The sequence below is a fragment of the Gossypium hirsutum genome, chromosome D13, assembly GCF_007990345.1.
Source record: "Gossypium hirsutum isolate 1008001.06 chromosome D13, Gossypium_hirsutum_v2.1, whole genome shotgun sequence".
NCBI classification, from domain to species: Eukaryota; Viridiplantae; Streptophyta; class Magnoliopsida; order Malvales; family Malvaceae; genus Gossypium; species Gossypium hirsutum.
In genome coordinates this window covers 56,698,276-56,725,759 of record NC_053449.1, presented here as the reverse complement: position 1 = coordinate 56,725,759, position 27,484 = coordinate 56,698,276, and the positions used below count along the sequence as shown (strand labels likewise).

Sequence of the window (27,484 nt, the reverse complement as noted above, 5' to 3'; positions counted from 1 at the left end):
GGGAGACAAAAGTCAAGCATGATACTATTTACGTGGGGAGCATGGCTGCATACCTCAAATCCACACAAACAAACAACACAATCAGAACTGAATTAAAGATCAAGAAGGTAATAATTGAGATGGTTGGGGAGAGGGACGATGGGGGAGGGGTATTTGTTTTTTTGTTTTTCAATATTATATAATTATTTTATTTAATATTAATATAAAATAATTTTTAATTATATTTTAATGGATTAATTTTTTTTAAACGATAACAGCGAATTCTAAAACCCAGTTATGTCCACAATTTAAAAATGAGATATAGAAAATTTAATGAGTTTAATTACGTATACGAAAGTGTACTTCTGAAAAACATGATTCATATGGTACTAATGACGCAAAGCTGTCCCGATTCTGAAAATTGATAGTGATGTTGAAATTAAGGTTTAAATAATAAATTTGACTATTAATATTGGTATGTTTTTGTAAAAGTTGTCTTAATTATATTTTTGAGTTTTTTTTTACTATTAATCTTTAACTTTTTTTAAATTGTATTTTCTAATAGATTTAATGAATAAATTCAATGTTTTAATCTTTTTTTTCTTTCAAAAGGCTTTAATCTTTTGTACATTTATTTATTGAGAAGTTTTTTTATTAAGTTTATTTTTTTAGATAATTACATTTATTTTCTTTAAATTAAGAATTATTTTTTTAATTTAATGTATTATTTTTTATTTTTTTTATTTCCACATGTAATTATTTTATTTTGTTATCTAAGTAATAAATTACATTTCATTAAAAATATTTTACATACAAAATTTTATATTATCCCCGTAAACTTTTAAATCTATTAAAAAAACAGTTTAAAAAAAATAAAGATTAATAGCAAAAAAAAGCTCAAAAATACAATTAAGACCATTTTAATAAAAGATTTAAATGTTAGTAAACAAATTTATCACTAAGCCTTAAATTAAAACCTCATCAACTTTGCCCAATCAGCTTCTTCTTCAATTCAAGCGATCCTCTTAGCAGACTCCAAATCTCCGATTTATCATTTTCAATCAAAAGTATCAGATCAGCTAATGCGCTTGCATTATTAAAAAAATTTACTCATTGAGTTTACTCATGTTTCTATTTTGGTTATCTATTTCAAATTTTTTTATTTTAGTCCCTCATGTTAGATAAATTATTGATTTGAGTCACTTCTATTAGATAAGTTGTTAATTTTAGTCACTCTATCATTAAAATGAGTTTGATCACTAAACAGAATGCTGATGTGGCTTGGTATAATAACAAAACTAGACCTCAATGTTTACTAATTTTATTAATTTAATCCTGATTTTGAAAAAAAACAAATTCAACCCTTAATATTTACACATTATACCAATTTGGTCATAATTCTAAAATTTAAGAAAATATAAATTAAAATTAAAAAAATTAGAAAATACATAAAAATCAACAAATGACTAAATCCTCAAAAAAATTATATATAAAAAATAATGATGTAGAGCAAAGTACTCGACATATATCATTCTTGGAAACCTTCATTGGAGAGTCTCATGGATGATGAACCTCAAGGACTTGAATTAATGGAAGAAAATAAATCATGAAGGCTTTAACCCTTTTTTTTTTTGTAAACTACTAAATATATAATCGTTTTCCCCTCATATTGGTTTTCTTATTCATAGTTTTAGTTGGGAACTTCATGGCAGATGGTATATCAAAATCTTCATTTTTTTCCTATGTCGATCATTGACTTATGTGATGAACCAAGTCTAGGTTATATCGATTCCTTAATTAGCCAGGAGTTAAATACAGATCTATATATATATATATATATATAACTTTGGTTGATTTGCAACTCTTGATGGATTTTTTAAAGATGAATGTTACAAAGATATTAGTTGAAGTTCTTGATGAAACAAAATTACTAAGTATTTATGAAATTAGTTTTTAGATACAATTTTGTAATTAATGTTTTCTTAGTTGTAAACACAAGATTGTAGCATTAACTGTAAAGAGTGTATACTCATTTAATGATAGAGATTGTAAACACAAAATTTCTGGCTATTTATGAAATTAGTTTTTAGAAATATGTTGAGTAATTTGCTTTGCATTATTTTTTTATAATTTTTTTGAATATTTTATATATTTTTATAAATTCTAGTACTTTTTAAATAGAACGCAGGTAAATTCGAGTGACTAAATAGGTAGTTTACCCTTTTTTTAATAATGTGTAACCCTCTATCTGGTCAATTACCACCAATTTAACAACCCTATCAGAACCAATTTAGGGTTTAAGAAGAGAAAAAGAATAAGAAGAAAAGGAGAATAAGAAGAAGAAGGAGGAGAAGGAGAAGAGAAAAATGGAGATGCCTCCAGTTTTCAAATCAATCCCATATTGTATCTCTGCAAGTGATCCGTCCAAACTTCAAAGGTAACGATCTAAGGCCAAAGCTTTAACCCAATTGCTTCATATTCTTCTACAGTTACTTAGGCATGGCTGTTGCAGCTTCAAACTAGAATGTTGTTGCCTTGGGGGTCACAGTAACACAAGGGGAAGGCAATTTACCCAAGCTTCTCCTCACTTTTGATCATGGCATGTAATGTTCAAATCTTCAAATTTTGAAGAAATGACCCACTTTTTGCAAGATTTTCTTTTCTGGGTCTTTTCCAAATTTATTCAACTCCTTTGCTGGTTCAATCAATGGGTCAACTCCTTTCCAATTTTTTTTTCTTTTTCATTAATTCAAGTCTAAAAGAAATTTTATCTTTGTTTTTGGGTGTTTTAGTGAAGCTGAGATTTATCTATTTGGTGGTTGCATTACATCTTGAAAAGACATGGTGTTTTAGTGGTCGAAGGTTACAAAAGAAGAGAACCAAGAAGAAGAAGAGCAAAGCCATGGTGTTTCAATGGCAAAGAATCAAACCCTGCCAAATTAGGCAAAGAAGACTTTTTTTTACAGTCTCTTTGTTGACACCATTTTTTGGATGAAAACGGGGTCGACTTGGGTTTTGAAAAATGAAAATGAAAACAGGAGTCGCCACCAATATTTTTGATGAGGTGTGATCGGGTCACCTCGTAAGAGGGGTTGTTTAATAAACAATTTAATTTTATTAAAACAACGATTTTGGTCCACGAAATTCAAAAAAATGGGTTTGGGAGTCGGTTACGTACGAGGAAGGATTAGCACCCTCGATACGCCCAAAATTGGTACATATAACAAAATCTAAAAAATGGTATAAATGGATAAATAAAATGCAATAATAATAATAATAACAATAATAATAATTGTAATAAGGCCCAATTGGCCTAGACTATTTACAAAATAAAAATGGGTCGTCCAGGCCCAATAGTCCAAAACCTAGCCTACCTAACAGCCCAAATTACCCAAACCCTAGCCCCATGTTCGGTTCAGCGTCGCAAGCCCCCAACAGTCTTCAGTGTCGCGCCCAACGCCCAGTCACCGCAAGACTCGGAGATCGGCCTCCCCACGCGCGCCGTTCGCTCCTCAAATACCAGCAAAATGGACTCAAAGAGTCCAGATAATGTAAAACAACAAGAAACAAGGAAAGATGTTAGCGTTAGGCTATAAAAGCCTTAGAAAATCTATAAAAATGGGGGATATTGAATGGGCAGAGAAATAGACAAAAAGAAATAGAAAGAAAAACAGAAAATACAAGTTTTATTAAGGTGATTCTTTAGTTTTCTTTGCGGTTACCGTCGTTTTTGTTTACATTTTTTTTATTTTTTCTCCTTTATTTTCATTTTATTTCATTTAAGATAACAAAAAGGGAGGGAAACTTACCTGAAAACGCCGTGCCACCGCCATCTCCGTCGTGATCGGAGTTTTGGTGAGAGGGCCGATTGAGCGGCGGCACGATGATGCTAGGGGCAAAACCCTAGCAGAGCACCAGAGGACCTTTGAGTGTTTTTTTTATTTTTTTCTTTTACTCTGTTTCAAATGTTTTTTTAAAGGAAAAATCTGTTTTAAATAACAGATCAAAACGGCGCCGTTTCGTCTAAGCCTTGACCCGCGCGGTGACCCGACCCGAAGGGGAGGATCCGCGCGTTTGGCTTCAAAGGGAAAATTTTGCATTTAGTCCTTCCCTTTTGTAGCGCGCACCAGTTAAACCCTTTTTACTTGTTTTAAAATTGGACCGCATATTTGATGTCCGTTTCAATTTAGTCCCTTGCTGCGCAGCGTTTTGGAAGGAGGGGATAATTTCCCTTTTGGTCCTCCACTGTTGTGCGCACATTCAATGTGGTCCTGTCCTTTAATTTGCTTCAAATTTACCCATTTTTTTTCTTCTTTTTAGGTTCAATTTAGTTTTTTTTTACTACTTTATTTATTTAATTTTTTTTTTAAAATTATGCTATATCATGATTTCATTTTTTATTATTATTACCATTATTTCATCTATACCTACGCATGTTTTATACATCATATCTAGGCCTATTTAATATACATGTATTTTAGGTTTTTATATATGCGTGCTTTGTTTTATATACATTATCTTATTTCCTTAATTTTTTTTGCATCCATATATATATATATGCCTATGTACATACGTTTTTGTATATGCTTCTTTTCTTAGACTTTTATATATTTTATATTTTATATATTTATACATACTCATATATTTCTGCTATTTTGTAAATATATACCATGTGCATACTTTTATCCATTTATTTTATTTTCATGACTTCCATATACATATATACACGTTTTTATTATTAGTTTTTTTATTTAATATCTTACATTACTTTTGATATGTATCCTTGTATATGTGTGTTAAATATATGTGCACACATATTTGCAAATATACTCGTAAATTGTACTTGTATATATATATTTTGTAAATATTCATTCACATATGTTTTAAATTAAAGTTTTTGTATCATATTGTACTTTTTTTTTAAAAAAACATTCCCTTTTTGAAAATATAGTTTGGCTTTAGCCATAAATCAAAATCATCTTCTCTTGATTCAAAGGTTTTTTTTAAAAAAAATAAAAGTAATATTCAAAGTTTGGGGATTTTCAAGGAAAATTGAGCCCTAACATATTGGGTTCCGATTTTCTTTGTTGATTTCGAATAACCAAGAATATTCTTTATTTTAAATACGTGAGCACAAAAAATTCATTTTTGGGAACTTAACTTGTTGTGCCCTAACGTATTGGGTGTGACATGTTACTTTCTCAAAATGAAGATTTTCGTATAAAATAAAAGTGATATTCAAGTTTGGGGATTATGAGGAATTGTACCCTAACGTATTGGGACTCGATTTCTTTACATGACTTGAACAATTGATTATCCTTTTGCAAATTTCATCATTCAAGCTTATTTTAAATTTTTTTTTAACTTTCGACACTAAGACATTAAATAGTCAATTAGGTACCGATTTTTGGGCGTTACAAGGGTGCTAACCCTTCCTCGTGCGTAACTGACTCCCGAACCAATTTTCAAAATTCGCAGACCAAAATAATTTTTAAGGTGGGCCGATCACACCGTAATAAAGGATCGGTGGTGACTCCAATTTTTGTTTTTTAAAGTCGACAACTAAAATTTTTGTTTTCAAAAAACGGTTTCGACAATAATAATGATAAAACTAATTATTTTAATAATTAATAAAATAACGGGACTAAAATGAAAACAAAACAAAATCAAATGAGTAAATTTAAACAAAGAAGAAAACTAAAACAGGGACCAGATTGAAGGAAAGCCCAAACGCGGAAGGACTAAAAGGGTAAATAGACCCTCAGTCAAAAAACACGCGGATCTTGGCCTGGAGCGGGTCGGTTCTTGGGTCGACCTTGAAACAACGCCGTTTTGGGGCTTCTGAGCACCAGCCAAAACGACGTCGTTTTATCACCCTTATATAAGTTAAAAATTTCTAAAAAAAAAAATCATTTTCCCCTCTTTTCTCCAAAAAAAAAATTCTGAAAATGCTCTCAAGCTCTCCCCCCTCTAGCCCCGAATCCGGCGAAGGCTCCGGCGAGTCACCACCGCTCCGGCCGCCGGTCACCGGTGACGGAGCCGCCGTCCACGGTGGCCGAAAAAATTGAAAATGGCCATTTTTTGCTTTTCGACTTCCCTGACTCAAAAATGCCATCTTTCATCGAAGATGACAACCTTGGCCCCCCCCACGACGGCGTAAACACCCGAAAAGGTAAGATCTGGCCTCTCTCTTTTTGATTTTATACTTTTTTCGACTTTTTAAGACGCAAAATAAAATAAAATAAAATAAAAGTAAGGGTCTGTTTGATTGCCAGTAAAATATTTTCCGTAAAATGATTTCAGGAAAATGTTCTACTTTTTTGTAAAATGATTTGCTGGAAAATATTTTCTGGTGTTTGATTGAATCTGTGTAAAATATTTTCGGCTGTTTGGCAGATTTCCTGGAAATATTTTTCGAAAAAATTGTTTTTACATATATTGATATATATTAATAAATTTTTATATTTTAAATTATTTTTACATATATTGCAATGATTTATTTATAATAATACTCAATTATTAAGCTACAATATTAATCGTTATAAATTGAAAAAAATTAATATCAAATAAATTATTTGTAATTGTGTTAAAAAACAAGTATTGAATAATTAAAAAAACAAGTTACTGGAAAATCGATAAACATAAGCAATTTTCTACCGGAAATGAAGAAGGAATGAAGGAGGCGATAGAGAGGAGAGCACGGAAAATGTCTTACGGAAATTGAAAGGGTAAGACATTTTCCCTAAAATGTAACCCATTTTCCCTTATTTTGGAGTTCATTTTCCAAATGGAAAATGTTTTCCGCCAATCAAACGCTGGAAAAGTTGGAAATGATTTTCCAGAAAATCAATTCCTTCAATCAAACAGACCCTAAAGTAAAGAGCAGAAAAAAATAAAAGAGTAGAAAAAAACATCTTGAATCTGTTTTTTTTTTTTGCTTTTTATTTCTTGAATGTTTGTGAAAAAGGGGGGGAACTCGTTTACAGTGGTGGTTATGGCTTTATAGCCATTTTTTACAATATTTGCTATTATTTGCTATTGCTTTTTCTCTTGTTTGTAGGTGTTGACGTTGATGGAGTAGGTGATTGAAGGGCGGCTCGGCGTCAGAGGTGGTGGTGGCAGAGGCTACGAGCAGCGGCCAGACTAGAAGATGTCAGAGGAGGCAGAGGCGGCTAGGGTTAGGCAGTAGGCTAGCGTTTCATTTTTTTTGAAAAAGTCTCAAACATTTTGGGCTACTGGGCCTTCATTTTTTGGGTTGGATATTGGGCCTCGGGTTTGGGTTGAATGTTGTTGGGCCAGGTGTTATTGGATTGAGGTTTGGGTGTATTGGGTTTTTGGGCCCCGGGCAAATTTGGGCTTGTACACTCTTCTTCTTCTTCTTCTCCTCTGTAATTTAGGGTTTTTTTTATATTTCTTCTTAAATTGGGTGGGTTTCCACTGTGGACATCCAACATGGCAAGTTAACTGGACACATCATCAATTAACTTGCCACATCAGCAGTCTTGTTAAGACACTAAGGGAAACTGTTAATTAGTTGAGTGACTGAAATGGAACCTAGGTAATTGTTTTGTTAACTACCCCAAAGTTGAGTGACTGTTGGTGTAATTTACCCTAAGTTTAATTTTAAAACATAAAAAGTGACATTAAAATGATTTTAAAGAACTAACAGATTGTGTGAAAATTTATTTCTATATAGTTTCTAACTTAATTTTAATTAGTAATTAATGAATGTAAGTTATTAATTAAATTAAAAACAATGTGAACAATAAATAAATTATTGTATATCAATAAAGTTTAAGTTATTTTAAGCTTGGAAAAAATGAAAAATTCTATTTCTCTTTGTGATAAAGAATGGTGAAGGAGATAACCCTTCTGCTGATTCAAGTACTAAGAAGGTTCGGTTAAGGAATCGGTGACCAATCCAAAGGATGTGATGGTTGTGGATTCAGCGCCAACAGGTTGAATTTTCTCTCCTTAAAAGGGATGTTAACAAGTCGGTGGTTAATGGTATTCCCTCTATTGAATTCTCGAAAAGAATACATCAATTTCTTATCAAGGAAATGTCCACTTTAGTAGTTCTCAATTTGTTGGGAAGAAATATCGGGTTTGTGGCTTTGCAAAACAGACTTTATGGAATTTGGAGGACATCCAAGCCTTTTCAATTGATGGACATTGAAAATGGCTATTTCTTAGCTAAATTTCAAAGTCCTGATGATTATGAGAAAATATTATCACAGGGATCGTGAATCATTTTTGGGAAATACTTAACAGTTCAGCCCTGGTCAATTGGCTTTAACCCAATGCTACCTTACCCCCAATACGGTTCTGACTTGGATTAGGTTCCTAGGTCTTCCCAGTTATCTTTACAAAAAAGAAGTTCTATGGGAGTTGGAGGAATTGTTGGCAAAGTGACTTAGTTGGATTTTAACAGACATTAGGGTGAGGGTATGATATGCACGTATGGCAATTTACGTATATCTGGATAAACCTTTGATCTCAAAAGTTCTAATCAATGAAAATCTTCAAAGAATTGAGTACAAGAGCCTATCGGTGGTATGCTTTTCGTGTGGGTGTTATGGGCATAATAAGGATTCTTGTCCACATGTTTCAATAACACCCACTTTGCCGGAGGAGGTTGTTCCGTTGGCTAAAATCATTCAGGAAAATACGGCGGCCAGGAAAGGGGAATTCTGCCCCTGGATGCTAGTGGAGAGGAAAATCAAATGCATTTCTCGGGAGCCTAAAATATTAGGAAAGTTTGGATTTGATGAGAAATCATCGGTTTCGAGATTTCAATCTTTAAAAATTTTAGATTTTGAAATGTTGAAGGAAAATCCGGGAAAGGAATTCACACCGGATCTGAAGAGGCATGGAAAAGGAATTATGACAAAATTTGGGAGAGTCTCAAACGAGACAAACTTCTATAGTTAAAGGATCAAGAAAAGAGACTTTGGGCCAGTTGGTGGAGGTTCTTAGTTTAGGCCAGGTTTAGAAGCCCAAATCCAAAAGCCCTCTTAATGGCCAATTTCCTATTTGGAGATAATAGTGGACTGGAGCAATCTGTTAAATTTTAACAAAGACCAAGGCTGCAAACGGTCAAGGTGTTGGGCCATCCAATGTTTTTGAAATTAGGGTGACGGCTAGGGCGGGACCTTCAAGCCCTACTGAAGGTTTTCGCATCTCTTTGGATAGTAATAGGGAGGTCCATCTGATTGCTGCCTCAGGTAAATCTGTTCCAGTTTCTCTTCCTATTATTCCGGTTAAAACTGTTCATGCGACGTGGATATGGTTTCTTTAATCCCTAGCGGGCTCCAAAAGGATCATTTTTTACATTTTAATCCGACTTTTAAGGAGGTGACGGAAGTCAATGTGGCTGTGAAGGAAGGGATTTTGGATGCTAAAAATCACACAGCGGTAGTATTTAAGGAGAACACCCACCCGAATTTATCAGGAGAGGCAGTTGGAGGCAATTTGTCTATCTCCAAAAATCATCCCATTATGGTTAATGGTAGGGGGAGTGGAGTCAAAGCTTTCGGTTCGGAAGGAGGGTGGAAAATCAATAAAACTTTGAAGGGTCCGGGTAATCGATTCAAGGCCACCGAAAGTTCTCGAGTTTCCTTTGCTGAAACTATGAAAATGACAACGAACCTTATTTCAATAGAATTGGATAGGCAAGTTGTTAAGAACTTGTCAACAGAAGAAGGGGAACAGGTGGATAACGTTGTCACTGGTCGACAGTAAGATAAGTCTTTTATTATTATTATTATTATTATTATGAATTTATCTATCTTGGAATGTGCAGGGGTGTGCGAATGTAAAATTCTCGACTCTTTCGTGAGTATAGTATAGAATACAAGCCGGATATAGTTAATCTTCTGAAAAAATTTCATCGAGTGGAAGCGATTGGCTTTTCTGGAGTTATTTGGCTAAAAAGAATCAATTGATGTAGAGGTGACTGGAAATCATCCCCAATTTATTCTGTTTCACATTTGCTCCATTCTCCAATCACAGCCGATCTTTATCGCCTTTGTGTATGGGAGTCTTGATAGGCAAAAAATGAAGATTCCTTCGGAGGGATTTGAGTTTGTCTATTCTGCCAGGGCATTTTTCATGGATGGCCATCGAGGATTTTAACACCATTCTCTCGCCGGATGAAAAAAAAGTGGTTGGAAATGATTGATCACATAATTATGTTCATAGTTGAATTAATAGATTAAGGGGGAATGAAAAATTGTTAGTTATATGAATTAGATATAACTCCCCCTTTTAATTTAGTCCGTCTTTGGTTGGCCAATGTAACTTGTCATATTTAATTGGTATGTTTTGACCAAAATTATAGAACGCTTTAAATGCACATTTTTGAGAATTTTTAACAACACTCTAATGAAGTAAAATCGTGGAGAAAGTCAAGTAAGAGTATTTTGAAGACTTTCAATGTGATCGTGTTTGATTTGTCAAGAAGAACCGATGGGATCTTTTTTTAATTAATTCGATGTTGAAGACTTTTACTAAGTTGAATTCAAAGAATTAGATATTCACATCTATTGTAATTAATCAAGTCATTTTATATTTATTTAATGAGATTGAGAAAACACTTATCCATTCTAATTAGGAATTTACTTTTAGTAAAATTGTTGTAAACAAGTTGTTCAGATTGCAACTAAGCTTTTAAGGGAAAGTCTTGATAAAAAAATTTTAAATTATGTGTAGAAATAATATTACAACTTGATAAGTGAGTTGAACTTAAATTATGTATTTTAGAAATAAATTTATATGGTATTACTGTTTAGCTAAAAAATTTCCAAACAACGTAATAAAACTTCAGTGAGTAAAAATCCATTCGCAATTGGGATTAGAATACAAAATCAACGAATTCTCAAATTTCAATTCCATTTTCCTTTTCTCGGAGTAAAATGGGGCATCAAAAGAGGCTTGTCCGTCCACTATTCTCAACCAAGAAAATGCTGTTATGTTATTTCTTCAAAAGCGACTTTTCTGTATGTACATATGATATCAGTCCTCATTCACAGATTTTGATGGAACCAAATTCCTTGAGTGTGGAAAAATATAACTTCAAATTTTAAAGCCGATATTGTAAAAAAAACAATCACAAAACCTCAACATGAACTATAATACCAAAAGTATTCATTATTGTTGAAATTATAAATGATAACAAATATAATGTATGAGTCATGAAAATCAGGATCAAACGTCATTTTCAGATTCTGTTCGAGTCACTCTCAATCCAGAAAATGCCAGCAGCCCATTGTTTAATTAGCTTTAATGGACCCAATCCTGCCGGAGCCGAATTTCAAGAAAGAAAAAGACAATCATCTAATAGCTGAAAAAAGAAAATAAAAGACTCTTTTGTTTCAATATGTCGTAATTTGAGAAAAAGAAGATGAATTCATGCGGGCCTGCTGAAGAATGATACAAACAGTAATTAAAAAATGATTCTTCTGTTTCAGTATGCACGTACTGTTGGATGTGGTACAAATTCAAGAAATGAAATAAAATAAGCCCAAATCATAGACTAATTCAATGACTTCAACCTATAAATGGCCATTCATTCATGCAGAGCCTCTCAAATAAATAGATTATAACTCTACCACATACAAAAAATGGAAGCCCTTCAGATTTTCGTAGCCATTTTCATCTTGGCTCTTGCATCGTCTTTGACCTTTGCCTCTGATCCTAGCCCTCTTCAGGACTTTTGTGTAGCCATTAATGATCCCAATGGCTCTGGTATGTCTTCTCTTCAAATACTTTCATTTTTCTTGAGCTACTTGTGTCTGTGTCTAATGTACATCCAAACATGTAGGGGATATGAATCTTAAGACCTTTCACACTCGTATCTATCACATCCATATATTCGACACTTATACTCAAGTTTTAGTAACATAAACTCATCTTTTTTTTTCTTCTTCTTCTGGTATTGACCAACATTTCTTGCTTTCATGCAGTGTTTGTCAACGGAAAATTCTGCAAAGACGCAAGCTTGCCAAAGCAGATGACTTCTACTTTTCAGGTCTCCATATCCACAAAAACACATCCAACACATTTGGATCAACTGTCACACCTGTTAACGTTGCACAAATGCCAGGACTTCACACATTGGGGATATCTATGGTTCGAATTGACTATGCACCTAACGGTGGCCTGAACCCTCCTCACACTCACCCTCGTGCCTCAGAGGTTCTAGTTGTTCTGGAAGGCACACTCCATGTCGGTTTCGTTACATCGAATCCAGATAATCGTTTGATTTCTAAAGTCCTATATCCCGGAGATGTCTTTGTTTTTCCTGTGGGTCTCATTCACTTCCAATACAACATTGGGAACACCTATGCTGTCGCCTTTGCTGGTCTTAGCAGTGAAAACCCAGGGGTGATCACCATTGCAAATGCAGTATTTGGCTCAAACCCTTCGATTAATGCTGATATTCTTGCCAAGGCTTTTAATCTGGAAAGGAAAATGGTGAAGAATCTTCAATCCAAATTCTGATGGGATAACAATCGAAGGAATGTTCGAATGATGTTTGAATGTCATTTGTTATTTATAGTAAAATTAATTTTTCTTTTTCTGAAATATAGAATAAAAGAGGTTCTTTTTATGTAAACATGTTTAGCATATTATAAAATTTTAAATTCATAAGATATATTTAGATTTGACCCAAAAATATTATCTGTTGAAATTCAAATATTATTCAAAATTTGCAATATAAAAATTTAAATATTAGTTAAAATTATAATAACTGAATTTGGAAAAAGACAAATTATATTTGTGTATAATATCTCAATTGTCATCCGTCTAAAACTACTTCTATGTATGTTGCTACGGATGAAGTACATCCAAACTGTTGAGTCAATCATAAATTCATATATAAGACCATTCAAGTTAATTTGGACGAAATAATATCATGCTATATTCATAGGTATTTATTTTTTATTAGTTTGGTTATTGTATTTTCATTAAAGAAACTTAAGCCAACCAAAGAGGCATTGCCATATGAAGAAAAAGTTAAAAACATACTTCAAAATTTTAGAAAATAAATCTTAAGAGTTAGAAAATTATAAAAATTTCATAATTTTTTTTTTTGAAAATTGTAAAGATGCGAAACTGTAAAAAAAATTAAAAAGAAATTTCAAATTAAAATTTTTTTTTTGGAATTTTTGGTTTTTTGGAAAAGTTTAAAAATTTATGAAGTTTTTAGAATTTTAATGTTTTCTTTTTGGAATTTTTTAGGAATTTTGCATTTTTTATGATTTTTTTATTTTAAAGGAACTTTGAGTTTTTTACACATGGTAACATTTTATTGGATGGGGAGATTTTCTTACCTTATGTTTGGATAAATATTATTAAAAGAAAAGAATGGAATGGAAGGTTAAAGATAAGAAAGGATATATTTATTTTTTGTTTAGATAGTTAAAGTTCATAAAGGAAAGGAAAGGTTTTTTATTTTGAATGAAATTTTGAATTCGCATAAATAATAAATTAAGATTAATATTCTTCATTTAAAAATATAAAATGTTACACATTTTCTTATTTAAAACAAGCTTGTTTTACTAAATTAAAAAAAAAATGTAAAAAGTAAACATTATAATTACATGAGCTAATTATTTGGACAGAGTCCCAAGCATCCTGTTAGTGGCTAACTAATATTTAAGATTTAAATGCTAAAATTAATAGTAGAAGGATAAGTCTAATGTTGAATCTTCTCTAGGTAGAAGGATGATCAAATAAAGAAGTTTTGAGAACAAAAATATATTTCCTTTCCTTTCACTTTACCCCAAATTAGAGTCTTAAACAACAGAGGAAAGTAATGGAAATTGAGGGACTCTCAACTTCTTTTACTTTCCCTCCTTCCCTAAAAATAAATTATCCAAACAAGGAAAAGTGGATTCCTTTCCCTCATTTTACATAGCTTTACATATTTTGATTTTCGATTTGATGCACACTTTTTCTCTTATAGAAATTGTTCTGCACTGCTTGATTTATGTTTTCGGACATTGATGCATAGAAAACAACCTACTTCAACAAACTAATCCTTTGACATGAAAGATACCTTGTGTTCTGTTGCTGCAGCAGATTATATATATATATATATCAAATAATTTACCCAAGTTAGTTCGTTTGGGACCTTCCATCTGGTCAAATTCAAAGTAGCAGTTAACCTGAGCCACTTGATATATATATTTATATATATTAGTTGAATTACCTTCAACAAAAAATGTCTATTATTATAATTATAATACATGAGGTCAGAGTTTTGAAATAGAAAAACAGTTGCAGATTCGAAATTAAAGAATATCTTATGTTACCTCAACCAGTTTCTTCTCTTCTTAGAACTGGATTTCAAGCAGAAACAAGTGTATTCAATGGACACTATTTTCATATTAGAAACCTAATAACAGTGTCTTCAACATTAACTGGACACCATCCTAACCCACAAATGGTCTTCCAAATATCTCTGTTCTTGCGTTTCGTTTTACTTTCTTGTCACCTAAAACCCATACTTTTCACAAATCTGACACTCATTTACCTGCCTGTTGGTTTCCATCTATAAATTGCTTTATCTGCCATGCAAAGTTTCTCAATCTTCTCCCAAGCAATAGCAAACAACCAGCTAAGTCAACACATATCATAATGAAAGGAATTCGCTCCATTCTTATTGCTTTTGGCCTCTTTGCTTTTGCTTGCTCATCGGCCTCAGCATATGACCCCAGTCCTCTCCAGGACTTTTGTGTAGCTATCAAGGACTTCAAGAATGGCGGTACGCATTCAAGACTTTGTGTTAATGTTCATCCTCGTGATGTTAATAAAGACTGAGCTGAACAACATTACGTTTCAATGTTCTAATATAACTTTTTAACATTTCTTCATTGCATTGTTTGTAAATGGCAATTTTGCAAAGACCCAAAGCATGCAGTTACAGAAGATTTCTTTTCAGGCCTAAACAGGCCGGGAACACATCAAATCCAGATGGATCAAATGTCACTATGATCAATGTAGATCAAATACTAGGACTTAACACTCTCAGCATATCTCTGGTTCGAATCGACTATGCACCTTATGGTGTCAACCCTCCCCACACTCACCCCCGGGGATCCGAGATCCTGCTTGTTGTTGAAGGCACACTTTATGTCGGCTTCGTTATGGCGAACCCAACCCACTGTCTCTTCACTAAAATCCTAAACCCTGGAGATGTTTTTGTTTTCCCCTTTGGGTTGATTCATTTCCAGTTCAACATAGGAAAAACTGCGGCGGTTGCCTTTGCTGGTCTCAGTAGCCAAAATGCTGGGGTTATCACCATGGCTAAAGCAGTCTTAGGCTCAAACCCACCGATCAACCCAGATGTTCTGGCCAAGGCGTTCCAGTGGAACAAGAATGTGGTTAAGTACCTTCAATCTCGATACTAATGGGATTAGCAACTACTTTAAGAGCCAAATTAAAACCCCAGAAGTTTGTTTGCTTGTTTGAAATAATGTTTGCATGCATTTTTCTAAATCAAGTCGTACTATTCTGCTAAGTATCATGTAATAAACAAAGAGGTTTAAATCTACTTCTCTAGTCTCCTCTCTTGGCGTGCTGCTTTCAGATATAAAACCAGAATTTGTAATGCTCTCGGATTTAAATTAAGACCGCAATCAATGGCACCGAAGCATATGTAGTTCATGTTGTTATTGTTATATTTATGTCATGCTAGCCTCAGACATGTACACAGCCTTGCTTGTATTCCTTGTTAGTTGGACTTAGAATGCAAGTGTTGGAATTTCTTCATCTTGATTTACGATGAGATAACAAATTGATCAAGAAATTACTTGAAATCTATATTTTTTTAAATAATAATTTGGATGAGATCCATCTATATATCTCAAAGAGAAATCAAATTGGAATGAAGGGTTGAGCCAATTATATAAAAATTAATATGAAATGTGTGACTCAGATTTTCTTTCTTCCCCTACATATCTTATTTAAGTGTTGGATTCCATTTTATAAATAAATAAATAAATAAAAAAGAAAAGTGTTGGATTCCATCCAAACTAGCCCATCTATCAAATGGGTTCGCCTCAAACTTCATATTTTGATTTAAATATATGAGGTCAGGATTTGTTGAGTTGCAGGCTTGTTGAATCAGCCAAGAACGGCAACTAAGGAAGGGTTTGTGCTCTGATTGAACAATAAATTGCGTTGCTTTTATTAAATTTTATTTTTGTATTATTTAAGTATGCTCGGCTTATTGAGTTTTAGTTGATTCACTTGTCAGTGTAGAAAGATATGAATTCAAATGTATTGTATCAAAAAATAATAAATATAATAAGAATATTTAATGAGATTAATATTGAAAAAAAAGTGTAATTTTTACATGCATGTGTGATAAAATTTTTAATTTATTATATAAAATTATTTTATCTTTGTCGTGACTGTGTCATAATTTAATAATCTACTATATATAATGATTGTATTAAAAAACTATATATTTGTAATTAATTTTTTAAAAATTTATTTTAATTTTTAATTGAACACAAAGATATGGGCCTTGTTCGGCAATTGGTTGATAGCTGATAGCTAATTGTAGTGGCTGGTTTGACAAACTGATTGTATTAACTGTTTATTTAAAAGAGTTTGATAAAACTTAACTGATAGCTGAAAGTTGATATATGTAAAATGACAAATAAGGGCATGACATATTTTATTGTTAAGTATTTATTTGTTTACAATACTTTAGTCTTTATTGGGTGAAATTATTGAAATAAAACACTATTACCAAGGACTTAAAACATCTATTATGGAAATTAATTAGTGAATATTCCTGAAATTTTAAATAAATAAATTTCTTAAGTTCCTTATTTGCAAATATTAACCTTGTTGAAATTGATAAATATTAATAGTGTATCAATATAATTGTAAACCATATTCTTAATGATAATTATGTCATGTTCTTAGTATATAAATTAGTGATAATTATGTCACAGTCTGAATAAATTTGTCAAGTAACATATTTCAATTAATATAAATTTGCATAAGAAATCATTTTACACAAGTAAATTGAAAATAAATTAAGAGTACATAAATATTCAAGAAATTTATACATATCCAAACAAGTAAAAACAAATATTTAAGAAACACGATGTTGTCGTCTAGTTGCCATTAAACTAGTAGTGATGTCATTATGAACTTTTGTCATTTCATTAGTACCCATACGATCAACTTCTTGAATGGAAATGCATTCAACATCCAAAAATGCTTCGGGAGGAATAAAATTTGGATCTCCATCTATGACCTTAAATGTTGGGTCAAGAACTTTACTTAATCTGATGTAGTTATGTAATGCAAATGCATCACAAATTATTCTATTTTGATCTTGAGACGAATATATCGATATTTTCACTAAAATCTTCCATTGCACCTTTATAATGCCAAATGCTCTCTCAATACAACTTTTTAAGGATGAATGGGCTCGATTGAAAATTTCTCGCCCCTCTTGGATTTGCACCACGAAACTTTGATGGGTGATACCTTATTTTATGATAAGGTGTCAAGTAGCCTTGTCTTTCAGGGTACCCTTTGTCTGCTAAGTAATATTTGCCTAAGCATGACCAAATAGAGCCACAAAATTAAAAAGCCTTTATTTTAAAATTAAAATGAATATGCACAAACAAATAAGAACAAAATATTAACTAAAATGAAGAAATTTAATCGGAGGAGGTTTTGGAAAATTTAGACTTGGGTCCCCAATTTTATCTAGGAAAATACGAGAGTCATGAGCTGGTCCCTCTTAACCACTTAGCACACATGTAAAAAGCAAATCAGAATCGCATGCCGCTAATACATTAACGGTGGGTGTCATTTTCATTCCTCTATAATGCAATTGATTTTCTTCATAAATTATAACATCTATATGAGTACCATCAATTGCTCCAACGCAATCCTAAAGTGAAAGAATTTATTATGATATGAGATATTGATGAGATTGTAAATTATTACTATAGAATATAATATAAGGAACAACAATATCTATAAATAATCGCCTTAAAATGCAACAACCCGGTTTTGACCCTAATCGGAATAGTAGTTTCGGGACCACAAATCCGAGTCAAAAAATATTTTAATATTATTTTTCGTGTTTATTATATATAAATTTGATGTTGTGAAAATTTCGTGAATTAATTTTGTTATTTGTGTGTTTAATTTGACAAAAGTATCTAATTGCATAAAATGTGAAATTTGCATATTAAAGTGTAAAGTGTTTATTTGATAGTGGCTTTTTAATATGAGGTCCTTAAAGGGCAATTAGCCCATTTAAAGGATAGTGGACGGTAATGGTCAAAAGTGACCTTAATTTATATGTTTTGTTTGTTTATTTTTTTAAGGTTATTTTAGTAAAAGGTTAATAAATTATTATATGTTAAAATTTAACTAAAAGAAAGCCATGTTCATCTTTGTTATTGCCGAAATTCAAAGAAAATAAATAGAAAAAAAAACCTAGGAACATTCGGTCACTTGGAAGCTCAAATTCAAGGTATGTTTTGTTTCGTTTTTGATAATTTTTATGTTTTTGATATCGTTGCTTCGTGTTCTTCAAAACCCATGTCTTAATTTTATGAATTGTGGATAATTTTGAAATGTACCATTGATGAATGCTTGAGTTTTATGATGCTAGTAGGTGAAATATAAAATAAATTTGTTAGATTAATATGTATTGTTTTGAATTTTTGATGAAATTGAGTAATTAGGGTTAAATTGTGAAAATAAATTTTTCAAGGGGCTAAAATGCTAAATAAATGAAAATATGGAATTATATGGACACTAGGAATATTCAACCATTAGGAGTGTAGTTTAATTTTGTGTATTTTGTGTTTTGAGCAAAAAGGATTAAATTGTAAAAAGTGCGAAATATTAGGGGCAAAATTGTAATTTTCCCATTCATGTATTTTTAGGCTAAATTGAATAGAATGGTGTTTAAATAAGCTTAATTTGAATATGTTTAGATCAAGAATTAAAGAAATCGAATTTGCATCGGGGAAAGACAAAAGTGATCGAATAGCCGATTTAACAGTGGACGATATCCGAGGTAAGTCAATAAGCATTTAAATGTTGAACTAACTATGATATATATATTTGTTATGCATTAAAATGAATTATTTGAAGTTATATAAGCTAGGGCCGGATGTAATATTGTGAATTGATTATATTCCGAGAATGATTTAATTTAGATGTGAATTATGTGACAGACCGATTTTGTAAGTTTAGGCTTTATGCCTAGCAGGCTTTATGCTGGTGAATTATATCAGGCTTGATATCAGAAGGCTCTGTGCCAGTGAATTATATCAGACTTTATGTCTATCAGGCTTTGTGCCGGTGAAATGTATCGGGCTTTGTGCCTAGCAGGCTTTATGCCGGTGTTTTATACAAGGCTTTATGTTCTATAAATCTTATGTGAGCAATAGTAAAAGAAAATAAATGTGTTAAGAAAGCTAAATTATTCAGGTATGTTTTAGCCATTTGCTTAATTGGTGATAAGGTAAGTTGATTATTTTAAATTGATAATAGTTTCAAATGAAATATAGAGTATGAGTTAACCATTTGAGTATAAGCATGTTTTGGCATAATGATTTATTGAATATTCGGCTTTGCTAAATATTTATGTGTATTTGGCCATATGGTTTGTTTATATGAAAATACAATGTGATCTTTATTCAAGTGTTATATGGTACAAAATATTAGGATATTTGGTTTATTTAACTTAATGATGGAATAAGCATTAATATATATATATATATGAATTTTTGCTTATGACTTACTAAGCTTTAATAGCTTAATGTGTGTTTGTATTTGTTTACCTCTGTTTTATAGATTTTGGAGTCACGTTACGAGCTCGGGGATCATCAGCATAGTCTATCACACTATCGACCGTCTTTGGTATTTTATAAATTTGAATTTGAACCTATGGCATGTATAGTCTAGTTAATATGTTTAATTTTGGGATATGTGAATATGAGCCATGCGAAAATGGCTTGCTCATTTTGGTTAAGCTTGGTTTTATGTTTTTGATCTATTTGATATATATATATATGATGTTTAAGCTTATGTAAATTTCGGTTATATATATAGAAGTGTGATGTGTTTAGCATATTTGTTATTAGTTGTATAAATTAGTTATATTTAAGCCTATTTCGAAAATAATATTTGTATTATATGTATATGATGTATTATGTATATGCTGCCCATTTGTTGTATATATACTATTCAATTTTGGTGTAAAATTGCAACTCAATTTGGTATGTATATGTTGCCTATTTGTTGTATATATGCTGTTAAATTTTTGTGTAAAAATGCTGCTCAATTTAGTATGTATATGATGCCCATTTGTTGTATATATGTTGTTAAATTTTGGTGTAAAAGTGCTGTTAAATTTGGTATGTATATGTTGCCTATTTGCTATATATATGCTGTTAAATTTTGGTGTAAAAGTGCTATTAAAATTGGTATGTATATGCTGCCTATTTACTGTATATATGCTGTTAAATTTTGGTGTATAAATGCTGTTTAATTTGGTATATAAATGCTGTCCAAATTGATGTATAAGAGCTGTCCAAACAAGGTAGATTACCTATATTATAATATGTAGTATAGTTAGTAAATTGAAATGAAATAAATGTGTACAGATAAGTGTTTGGATACATGCTTGATTTATGATATATAATCTTATAGGTTTGGAAATGTTTTAAGAATTTGAATTATATCAAATTTTGATTAGGTAAATGATAATGATATGGTTGAATTTTGAAACATAGTTGGTATATGTAATTTGATTAATGATGCATGTTTGATTTTAATTGATTATGTGCTTAAATATATATATATGTATATATATATTTATGGGAGGAAATTTTGTGGTTGAGTTAGTATTAAAAAAGAATTTCGAATTGGGTTTTGATAGGTAATGCCTCGTAACTCTAATCCGGCGACGAACACGAGTGGGGTTGTTACATAAAATGTGACATATATTTGGTATCATTGGCAATCAGGATCTCTTGGTCTTATTATGTCTCTTGACAAGCCACCCATGGCATCTAAAACCTCTTTAAAAATTCTACTTACAATTTCATTAGAATGTTGAAACCTCTCTTGGACATCCCGATTGGAGGCTCCCTTACTAAGAGTAAAGACAAATAAAATCACTTCTCCAAAGTTTATATTCTATATGAAGGAAGCAACCTATACTTACTTTCGAAATCCATGCACAATAGGCTAAATGTGCGTTGTGTCATTCTAAACATGTTAAAACAACACTTTTCATGACCATTCAACAATTCTTGCATCCATTTTTCTCCCGTTTGAAAAGAAATCATGCATGGCTCCTTGTGTATGTACTTTACATGATAAAGAGATATATAACCAAGTGCACAAGCTACCAAGTCCTAGAATTCACTATTTTTGTGCCTCTTACGTATTCTATTGTGTATAACATGCAAATACATGCCTACAAATATATATAAAAACTATAATTGCTTCAATATTGCCCACATAAAAAAATTAGGAGAACAAACATTGCTTCCATAATCAAAACAAAAATCAAAAGTAAGAACCAAACTTTAGATAAGTCAGTTTCACATTACAAATAAGATCCATTACAAAATGTATATGTAGCATCAGCTTGGTCTTTAAAATGTCATCACATATTGCATCAAACAACAAAATCTAAGCAAGCATACATTTGCTAAATACTAATTGCTAAATACTAACTAAAAGTTGACTTCAAAATATGTTTACAAATCGATAATAGAACTAACTAGAAGATAACAACTATATTAAAGTTAGTATGATATTCATTTTTCACTCTCATACAAGTATTTAATCCAATGAAGTCTAGCATCGTCATCTGGTAGACCATTAAGTATTGTCATTTTTTGGGGATCCTCAATCAAGGTGCAAGCAAAACAAAATTTTGGAGTACTAGGTATTAAGCTAGGCAATGATACTAACTTCGTTAGAAAATCAACAAATGTATGAGAAGAATTAGCAAGTGTGCATGCTTCAAGATTCATTAACTCTATCTTTAATGCTCCTCACAGTAACAGCCTGAATCATAGCATCAAGTTTCTCCATCAACATTGTTGATCTTCCAACCCTTCTAGAGGATTCAGTCTTAGAACTCTTATTACTCCCAAAAGCATCATTCTCAGAGCCTCACTTGCTTCCTCTTTGACCGCCTCCGGACATACTAATGTCTAAAGTGTGAATACTGCAACTAAAGATATGAAATTGAGGCGGTGTCAACAAGTATACGAGTTAAGTTGTAATATAGCTTTTACAACACTAAACGTAAATAGACGTTGTTTCAACACTAAACGGTTAGCTAGAGACTTAGCCACATAAACAGTTTCTAACCTTTTCCACAATGCGGATGAGATTTTCTCCATCAATACCTCTTGTAATACCCTATTCGCAGGACGACTGGATTGCAGACAGGACCTCTTCATCAAGCTCTTCCCATTCTGTCTGATCTAGATTCTCAAGCTTTTTCCCAATAACGACCTTTTTTAGGCCTGTTTGAACTAGAATTGTCATCATTCGAACTTGCCACAGATTGACATTTGTGACACCATCGAACTTCTCAATGTCAAACCTTGTTTTTTTGGTGAATTTTCTACAATTGTAAAAGAGCCTATTTATAGGCTAAATTCGTAGCTCAAATAATAATAAAATAATCTAGACTAATTAGAGTTCAACTTAAACAGATAAAAAGAGTTTAATTGGGAGATTATCTCTCAAATTTTATTGAAATATGAGACATATTCAACAAAAATTTTCAAGAATTTTGGATGAAAAAGTTGGTTTTCATGGCAAAAGACCAAATTGCAAGAAAAATAAAACTTTCCCTTTTCTAGCTCTCTCTCACGTTGGAGCATGGAAAGATAACAATTTCTCTTCATATTTTGTTCCTTTTTATACTAACATTTTCATAATAAAGTATTAATAAAAATCTAATTAAAATATTAATATTATAACATTTATCTAATTATTTAATTTAAAATATCTCTCATGTCATCATTACACTCTAGAATTCTATATCATGCTAATTAACCATTTTGCCCTTTATAATCCTTAAAAATTCCATCATTGAACCATCATTTAATTTGGTAAAATTACAATTTAGTCACTCACAATTCTTCATTTATTCAATTTAGTCATTATTCATCCATTTTTCTTATTTTATAGACTCATCCACCTTTAATGTATTTTCATTATTGTCCCTTCAACTTTTTTATATTTATACTTTAACCCCTATATTTTAAATATTTACACTTGGACCACAAAACTTTTCATATCCTTACGATTTAGTCTCTAGCTCAAATTAACATTTCACAACCTACTTCTTATTTCATTTTTCTCTAACATCTCATGTCCTTTACTTTCTTTGTATCTTATTTTACTAAGAATCTATCTCATATTATTTTCTACCAATGGGGTTTTGACAATGTTGCATTTTCGATTAAATCCTTCATGTGATTTTTTATTTATAGAAGGAAGACCTTAAGGTGACACATGCCCCACCATTTCACACAATATCTTTTTTCTACATTATAAAACTGGTCAAATCTCATTTTTGGTCCTTCTAATATACCTTAATTAGAATTTAATCTCTATTCCTTAATTTTTAATATATTTTCCCCTATATTAGTATAATGTTAGTCCAAATAGTTAATATTTTATTATTTTAACTAAATTGTTAACATGATTTAAAAAAAACAGCTTGGTAAATTGGAATAAGTGTTATAAAAAATTCCACATTGACATATGGGTTCCCTTTTTTTCTTTTACATTTATATGAAAATTATGAAATCTTAGTTTTGGTCTATTTATTATGCCTATTTTTTTTAGATTTAACCTCTATACTTTAATTTCTAACATAATTTAGTCCTTATATTTGTTTATAATGCTATTTGTTAGTCCAAATAGTTAATATCGATTAAAATTTTGACATGATTTTTCAAAAAAAAAAGCTACTATTTTAACAAAAAAAATTAATTTCAGCATGATGAATTGGAGTAAGTTTTTTTTTAATTTTTTTAAATACAAGTTAGCTACTAAAATCATTAAGGGTTTTAATTATTTAGACTAGCTAATGAGATTATAATAATAGAGGACAATAATAGATTAAATAAAAGTATAGAGATTAAATTATAAATTTAAGCATAATAGAATGATCAATACCTTAATATGAGCTAAGAAAAATTTATACCTAACACAATCATTCCTAATATATATAGTCATTGAATGTGTAATGACCTAATTTTCAGTAGTATCAAAAAATGTGGTTTTGGGACCCTATTTTTGTAAACCGAGTACATTAATATTAAATAAAGATATATACGGATATATTATATAGATAAATTAAATTTTTGATAATTAATTTAGTCAAATTAGTAATTAATTAAGGTTCAGAGACTAAATTGTAAAGTCTGATCGCTATAGATTTTTAATTATAAAAAGACTTGAGGACTTAAATTGCAATTAACCTAAGGTTTAAAACAAAAATTAGACCATGTTAAAAGGTATGTAGGTGGACGGTATAATAATATAATTAATAAATTAGTTAAAATAAAGTTTAATTTAATTAAAGTAAGGTTGATTATGCAAATTAACCATTTTTAACTTAATATATATGTGTGTTTGGTGGGAAGGAAGAGAAATACACCTTCTCCACCTGAACTTAAAGAAGAAGAATAAGAAGCAGCCACCATTAATGCACCTTCAAGCTTTCAGTCTTTAAATTGGTTAGTGCAATTTAGTCATTTTCTTGTAACTTTTATAGATTTGAGGTCATTAGAACTTGATTTATAGCTAGCCCATGTACCAATTTGTAAAACTGCTAAAGTTTTGAAAGATTCAATTGTTGAGAATTGGAAGTTTTAGGTGTTAAATTGATAGATTTTAAGCTTAGACATGCAAAAAGACTAAATTATAAAGCTTAATTGATAGTTCCGTACATTAGGAACTAAATTGCATAAATTGTAAATTTGACAGTAGAAATAAGAAATAGGAGGTCCCTAATGAGTAATTGGAGCTTTAAATTGAAAGTTAGGTTAGTCCCGATTTTAAGGACTAAATTGAATAAATTAAAAATTTTGTATAAATTGGTAATTGATTGTAAATTGAATGATTATTGATGATTTCATATGTCTTATGTTAATCTGTAACTAACGTCACCTGGATTCATCGAGAGAGAAAGGAAAATCCAAAGCTGTTAACGAATAGCTCAAAATTTTTGGTTTGTGTTTCTATGATTCAATACCTATTTAATTACTACATTTTCATGTCATTTCACATCATACATTGTTTAGGTAAGCCATTGATGACTATTTGAGTTGATTTGGTATGTATGAGATTGATTTTCGATATAAGGACTAAATTGAATAAAGTATGAAACTTGAATTTACTTGATATTTGTTAAATGGTATGGACTTGTGTTGAAATATGTTATATAAGTTATGGAATTATGATATTTTGATTGATTTGATAATTTTGAATTGTAAATTGAGTTGACTATAATGAATCGGAAGTGGAATACTCGATTAGTTGTTCGGACCGAATCGGATATAGTTGGCATGCTATAGGGTCAGAGTATTGTTGGTAGCAATCATTGTGGAGCAACCCGGGATAGTAGATTATATATTGAGTCATCGTTGTCGGCAATTCGGGGTGACAGGTTGATTGAGTTGAGAAAATCATTGTTGTCGGGCAATTCAGGATGGTATTATGTATTGTTATAGAGTCATCATTGCCAGGCAACCCAGGGTGACAGATTCGCGTATTCGTTCTGAGTCCATGTCAAGTTAATAGGGTTAAAAACATGTAAATTGGTTAAACGATAAATGAAATGAAATGTGAACTTTATATTATGCGAATTGAATTGAGAACGAGCCCTAGGGGCCGGTCGAGTTCTGACAAGATTTTAGTCTCAGAAATGATTGATTTAGTAACATGGAATTGTGTTTAATGGGTTCAAGTGAGTAAATTATAATTTGAAGAAATGAATGATATGTTTAGACATGCCTATGTAATAAGTCCAAAGATAATGATGTTTAAATTTATATGTATATAAATGGTAGTTTTTGGTATGACTAGGTGAATGGTTGACATGTAAGATTGGTAAAAGCATGTTTTATATGAAACTAAGGTGCTTGACTAGAATGGAATGAAATTAGGTTAGAAATTAAATATGTGCAATACATAAACTTGTTTATAATGCTTGAATAATAGAAAATACCACTGAGTGTTTTACTTAGTGCATAGTTTTGTTTTCTCCGTGCGCAGGTACAATAGATTCCTGATTGTGAAAGCAATTGGTCTTGCATCCTTGAAGCAAATTCTTGGCTCACCAAATTTTGTTACATTATGTTTTGGTATTGAATTGGGCATGTACCTAGATTGAATTATTTTGGTATTATGCTATGTTATTTGCACATTTTATATAAGATGTTAATGTATGAATTGGTTAAATTGTTAGTATGTTTAAGTGAATGATGAATATGTGTCGATATGGTATAAAATCTTGAAAATGTTAATGATCTTAGTGAATTTGGTAGATTTCTTATGTTTTGATTGAATGGCACTAGAAACTAGCTTATAGGTAATGAGGCTTTTGTGTGTATTGTTGAATAAGGTTGAAATATTCATGTTTGAGTATTGAAATTGGCATAGGTAAGTTGAACTGAATGGAATGTATATGTACTTGGTGGTTGGATAAATTTGCAGGTCAAAGAACATTAGAAATTATAGAAATAATATGTGACGTCGCGACGAGGGCTGTACTCCAAGCCACGTCGAGATGAGGAACCCTGTCATCACGATGAGGACAAGTCAGTATGCCACATCACAATGAGGAACTCCATCATGTCTTGACGTCAACCCTGTAATTTGATTTCTTTACAATTAAGTCATGATTCAATCTCGGGTTAACTTTAGAGCTTATGTAAGCTCGTATAAGACCCGAAAATATAAAATTAACATATTGTTTGCCTATAATGTTTGTATTTGGATGATAAATGGCTTGAATTGCGTTTATTTTTATTGTTGTTGCTTCGGCAACAAATGTAGCACACTGTAGCTCGGACGTGGCGGTCGAGTTAGGTATGAGTGTTACAGAATGTATAATAAAAATTAAATATTTAACACTATTCAATCTAGTTTTTTCACGAATTTATATATTCTATATTTGAATATTAGATTTATTACTTTGTATTAATTTATAGTTAATAGAAATATGAGACAAAGAATATCCATTACTTAGATTTACTTTGATTTTAATACAACTATCTTAGATATTTAAATTTATTACCAAAATTTGGGTTAGCATGTATATTTTTTGGGCAACTTTTTTAGTATTTCCTTTTGTTGGGTTACAAATAGCAATACAATGTTACAAAAAAGGAAATAAATATTAATGTTCACAATACATTTTTTGACACATGGCACTCTCTATATGAAGTACTTATTT

The 27,484-nt window shown here is 31.2% G+C and overlaps 2 protein-coding genes and 1 pseudogene across 2 annotated transcripts; all 3 read left to right on the top strand.

Moving 5' to 3' along the window:
- Positions 1-8,761: 8,761 nt before the first annotated feature.
- On the top strand, positions 8,762-10,317 carry LOC107940047 (uncharacterized). Its single transcript, XM_016873456.2, has 2 exons — positions 8,762-9,690; positions 9,782-10,317. The coding sequence occupies exons 1-2, from the start codon at positions 9,265-9,267 to the stop codon at positions 9,815-9,817; spliced, it is 462 nt and encodes a 153-aa protein (XP_016728945.1). The 5' UTR covers positions 8,762-9,264; the 3' UTR covers positions 9,818-10,317.
- A 1,102-nt stretch (positions 10,318-11,419) lies between these two features.
- Positions 11,420-12,594, top strand: LOC107922392 (germin-like protein subfamily 1 member 11; annotated as a pseudogene).
- A 2,203-nt stretch (positions 12,595-14,797) lies between these two features.
- LOC107940056 (germin-like protein subfamily 1 member 14) lies at positions 14,798-15,596 on the top strand. The gene has a single exon (XM_041109225.1). The coding sequence runs from the start codon at positions 14,874-14,876 to the stop codon at positions 15,393-15,395; it is 522 nt and encodes a 173-aa protein (XP_040965159.1). The 5' UTR covers positions 14,798-14,873; the 3' UTR covers positions 15,396-15,596.
- The last annotated feature ends 11,888 nt before the right edge of the window (positions 15,597-27,484 follow it).

What these genes read in the sequence shown, in the direction of transcription:
- LOC107940047 (XM_016873456.2), top strand. Translation starts at nt 9,265, where the DNA reads ATGGTTTCTTTAATCCCTAGCGGGCTCCAAAAGGATCATTTTTTACAT. An exon ending in CAACAGAAGAAGGGGAACAG is followed by an intron (nt 9,691 to 9,781) that starts GTGGATAACGTT and finishes TGGAATGTGCAG; the next exon opens with GGGTGTGCGAATGTAAAATT.
- LOC107940056 (XM_041109225.1), top strand. Translation starts at nt 14,874, where the DNA reads ATGGCAATTTTGCAAAGACCCAAAGCATGCAGTTACAGAAGATTTCTT.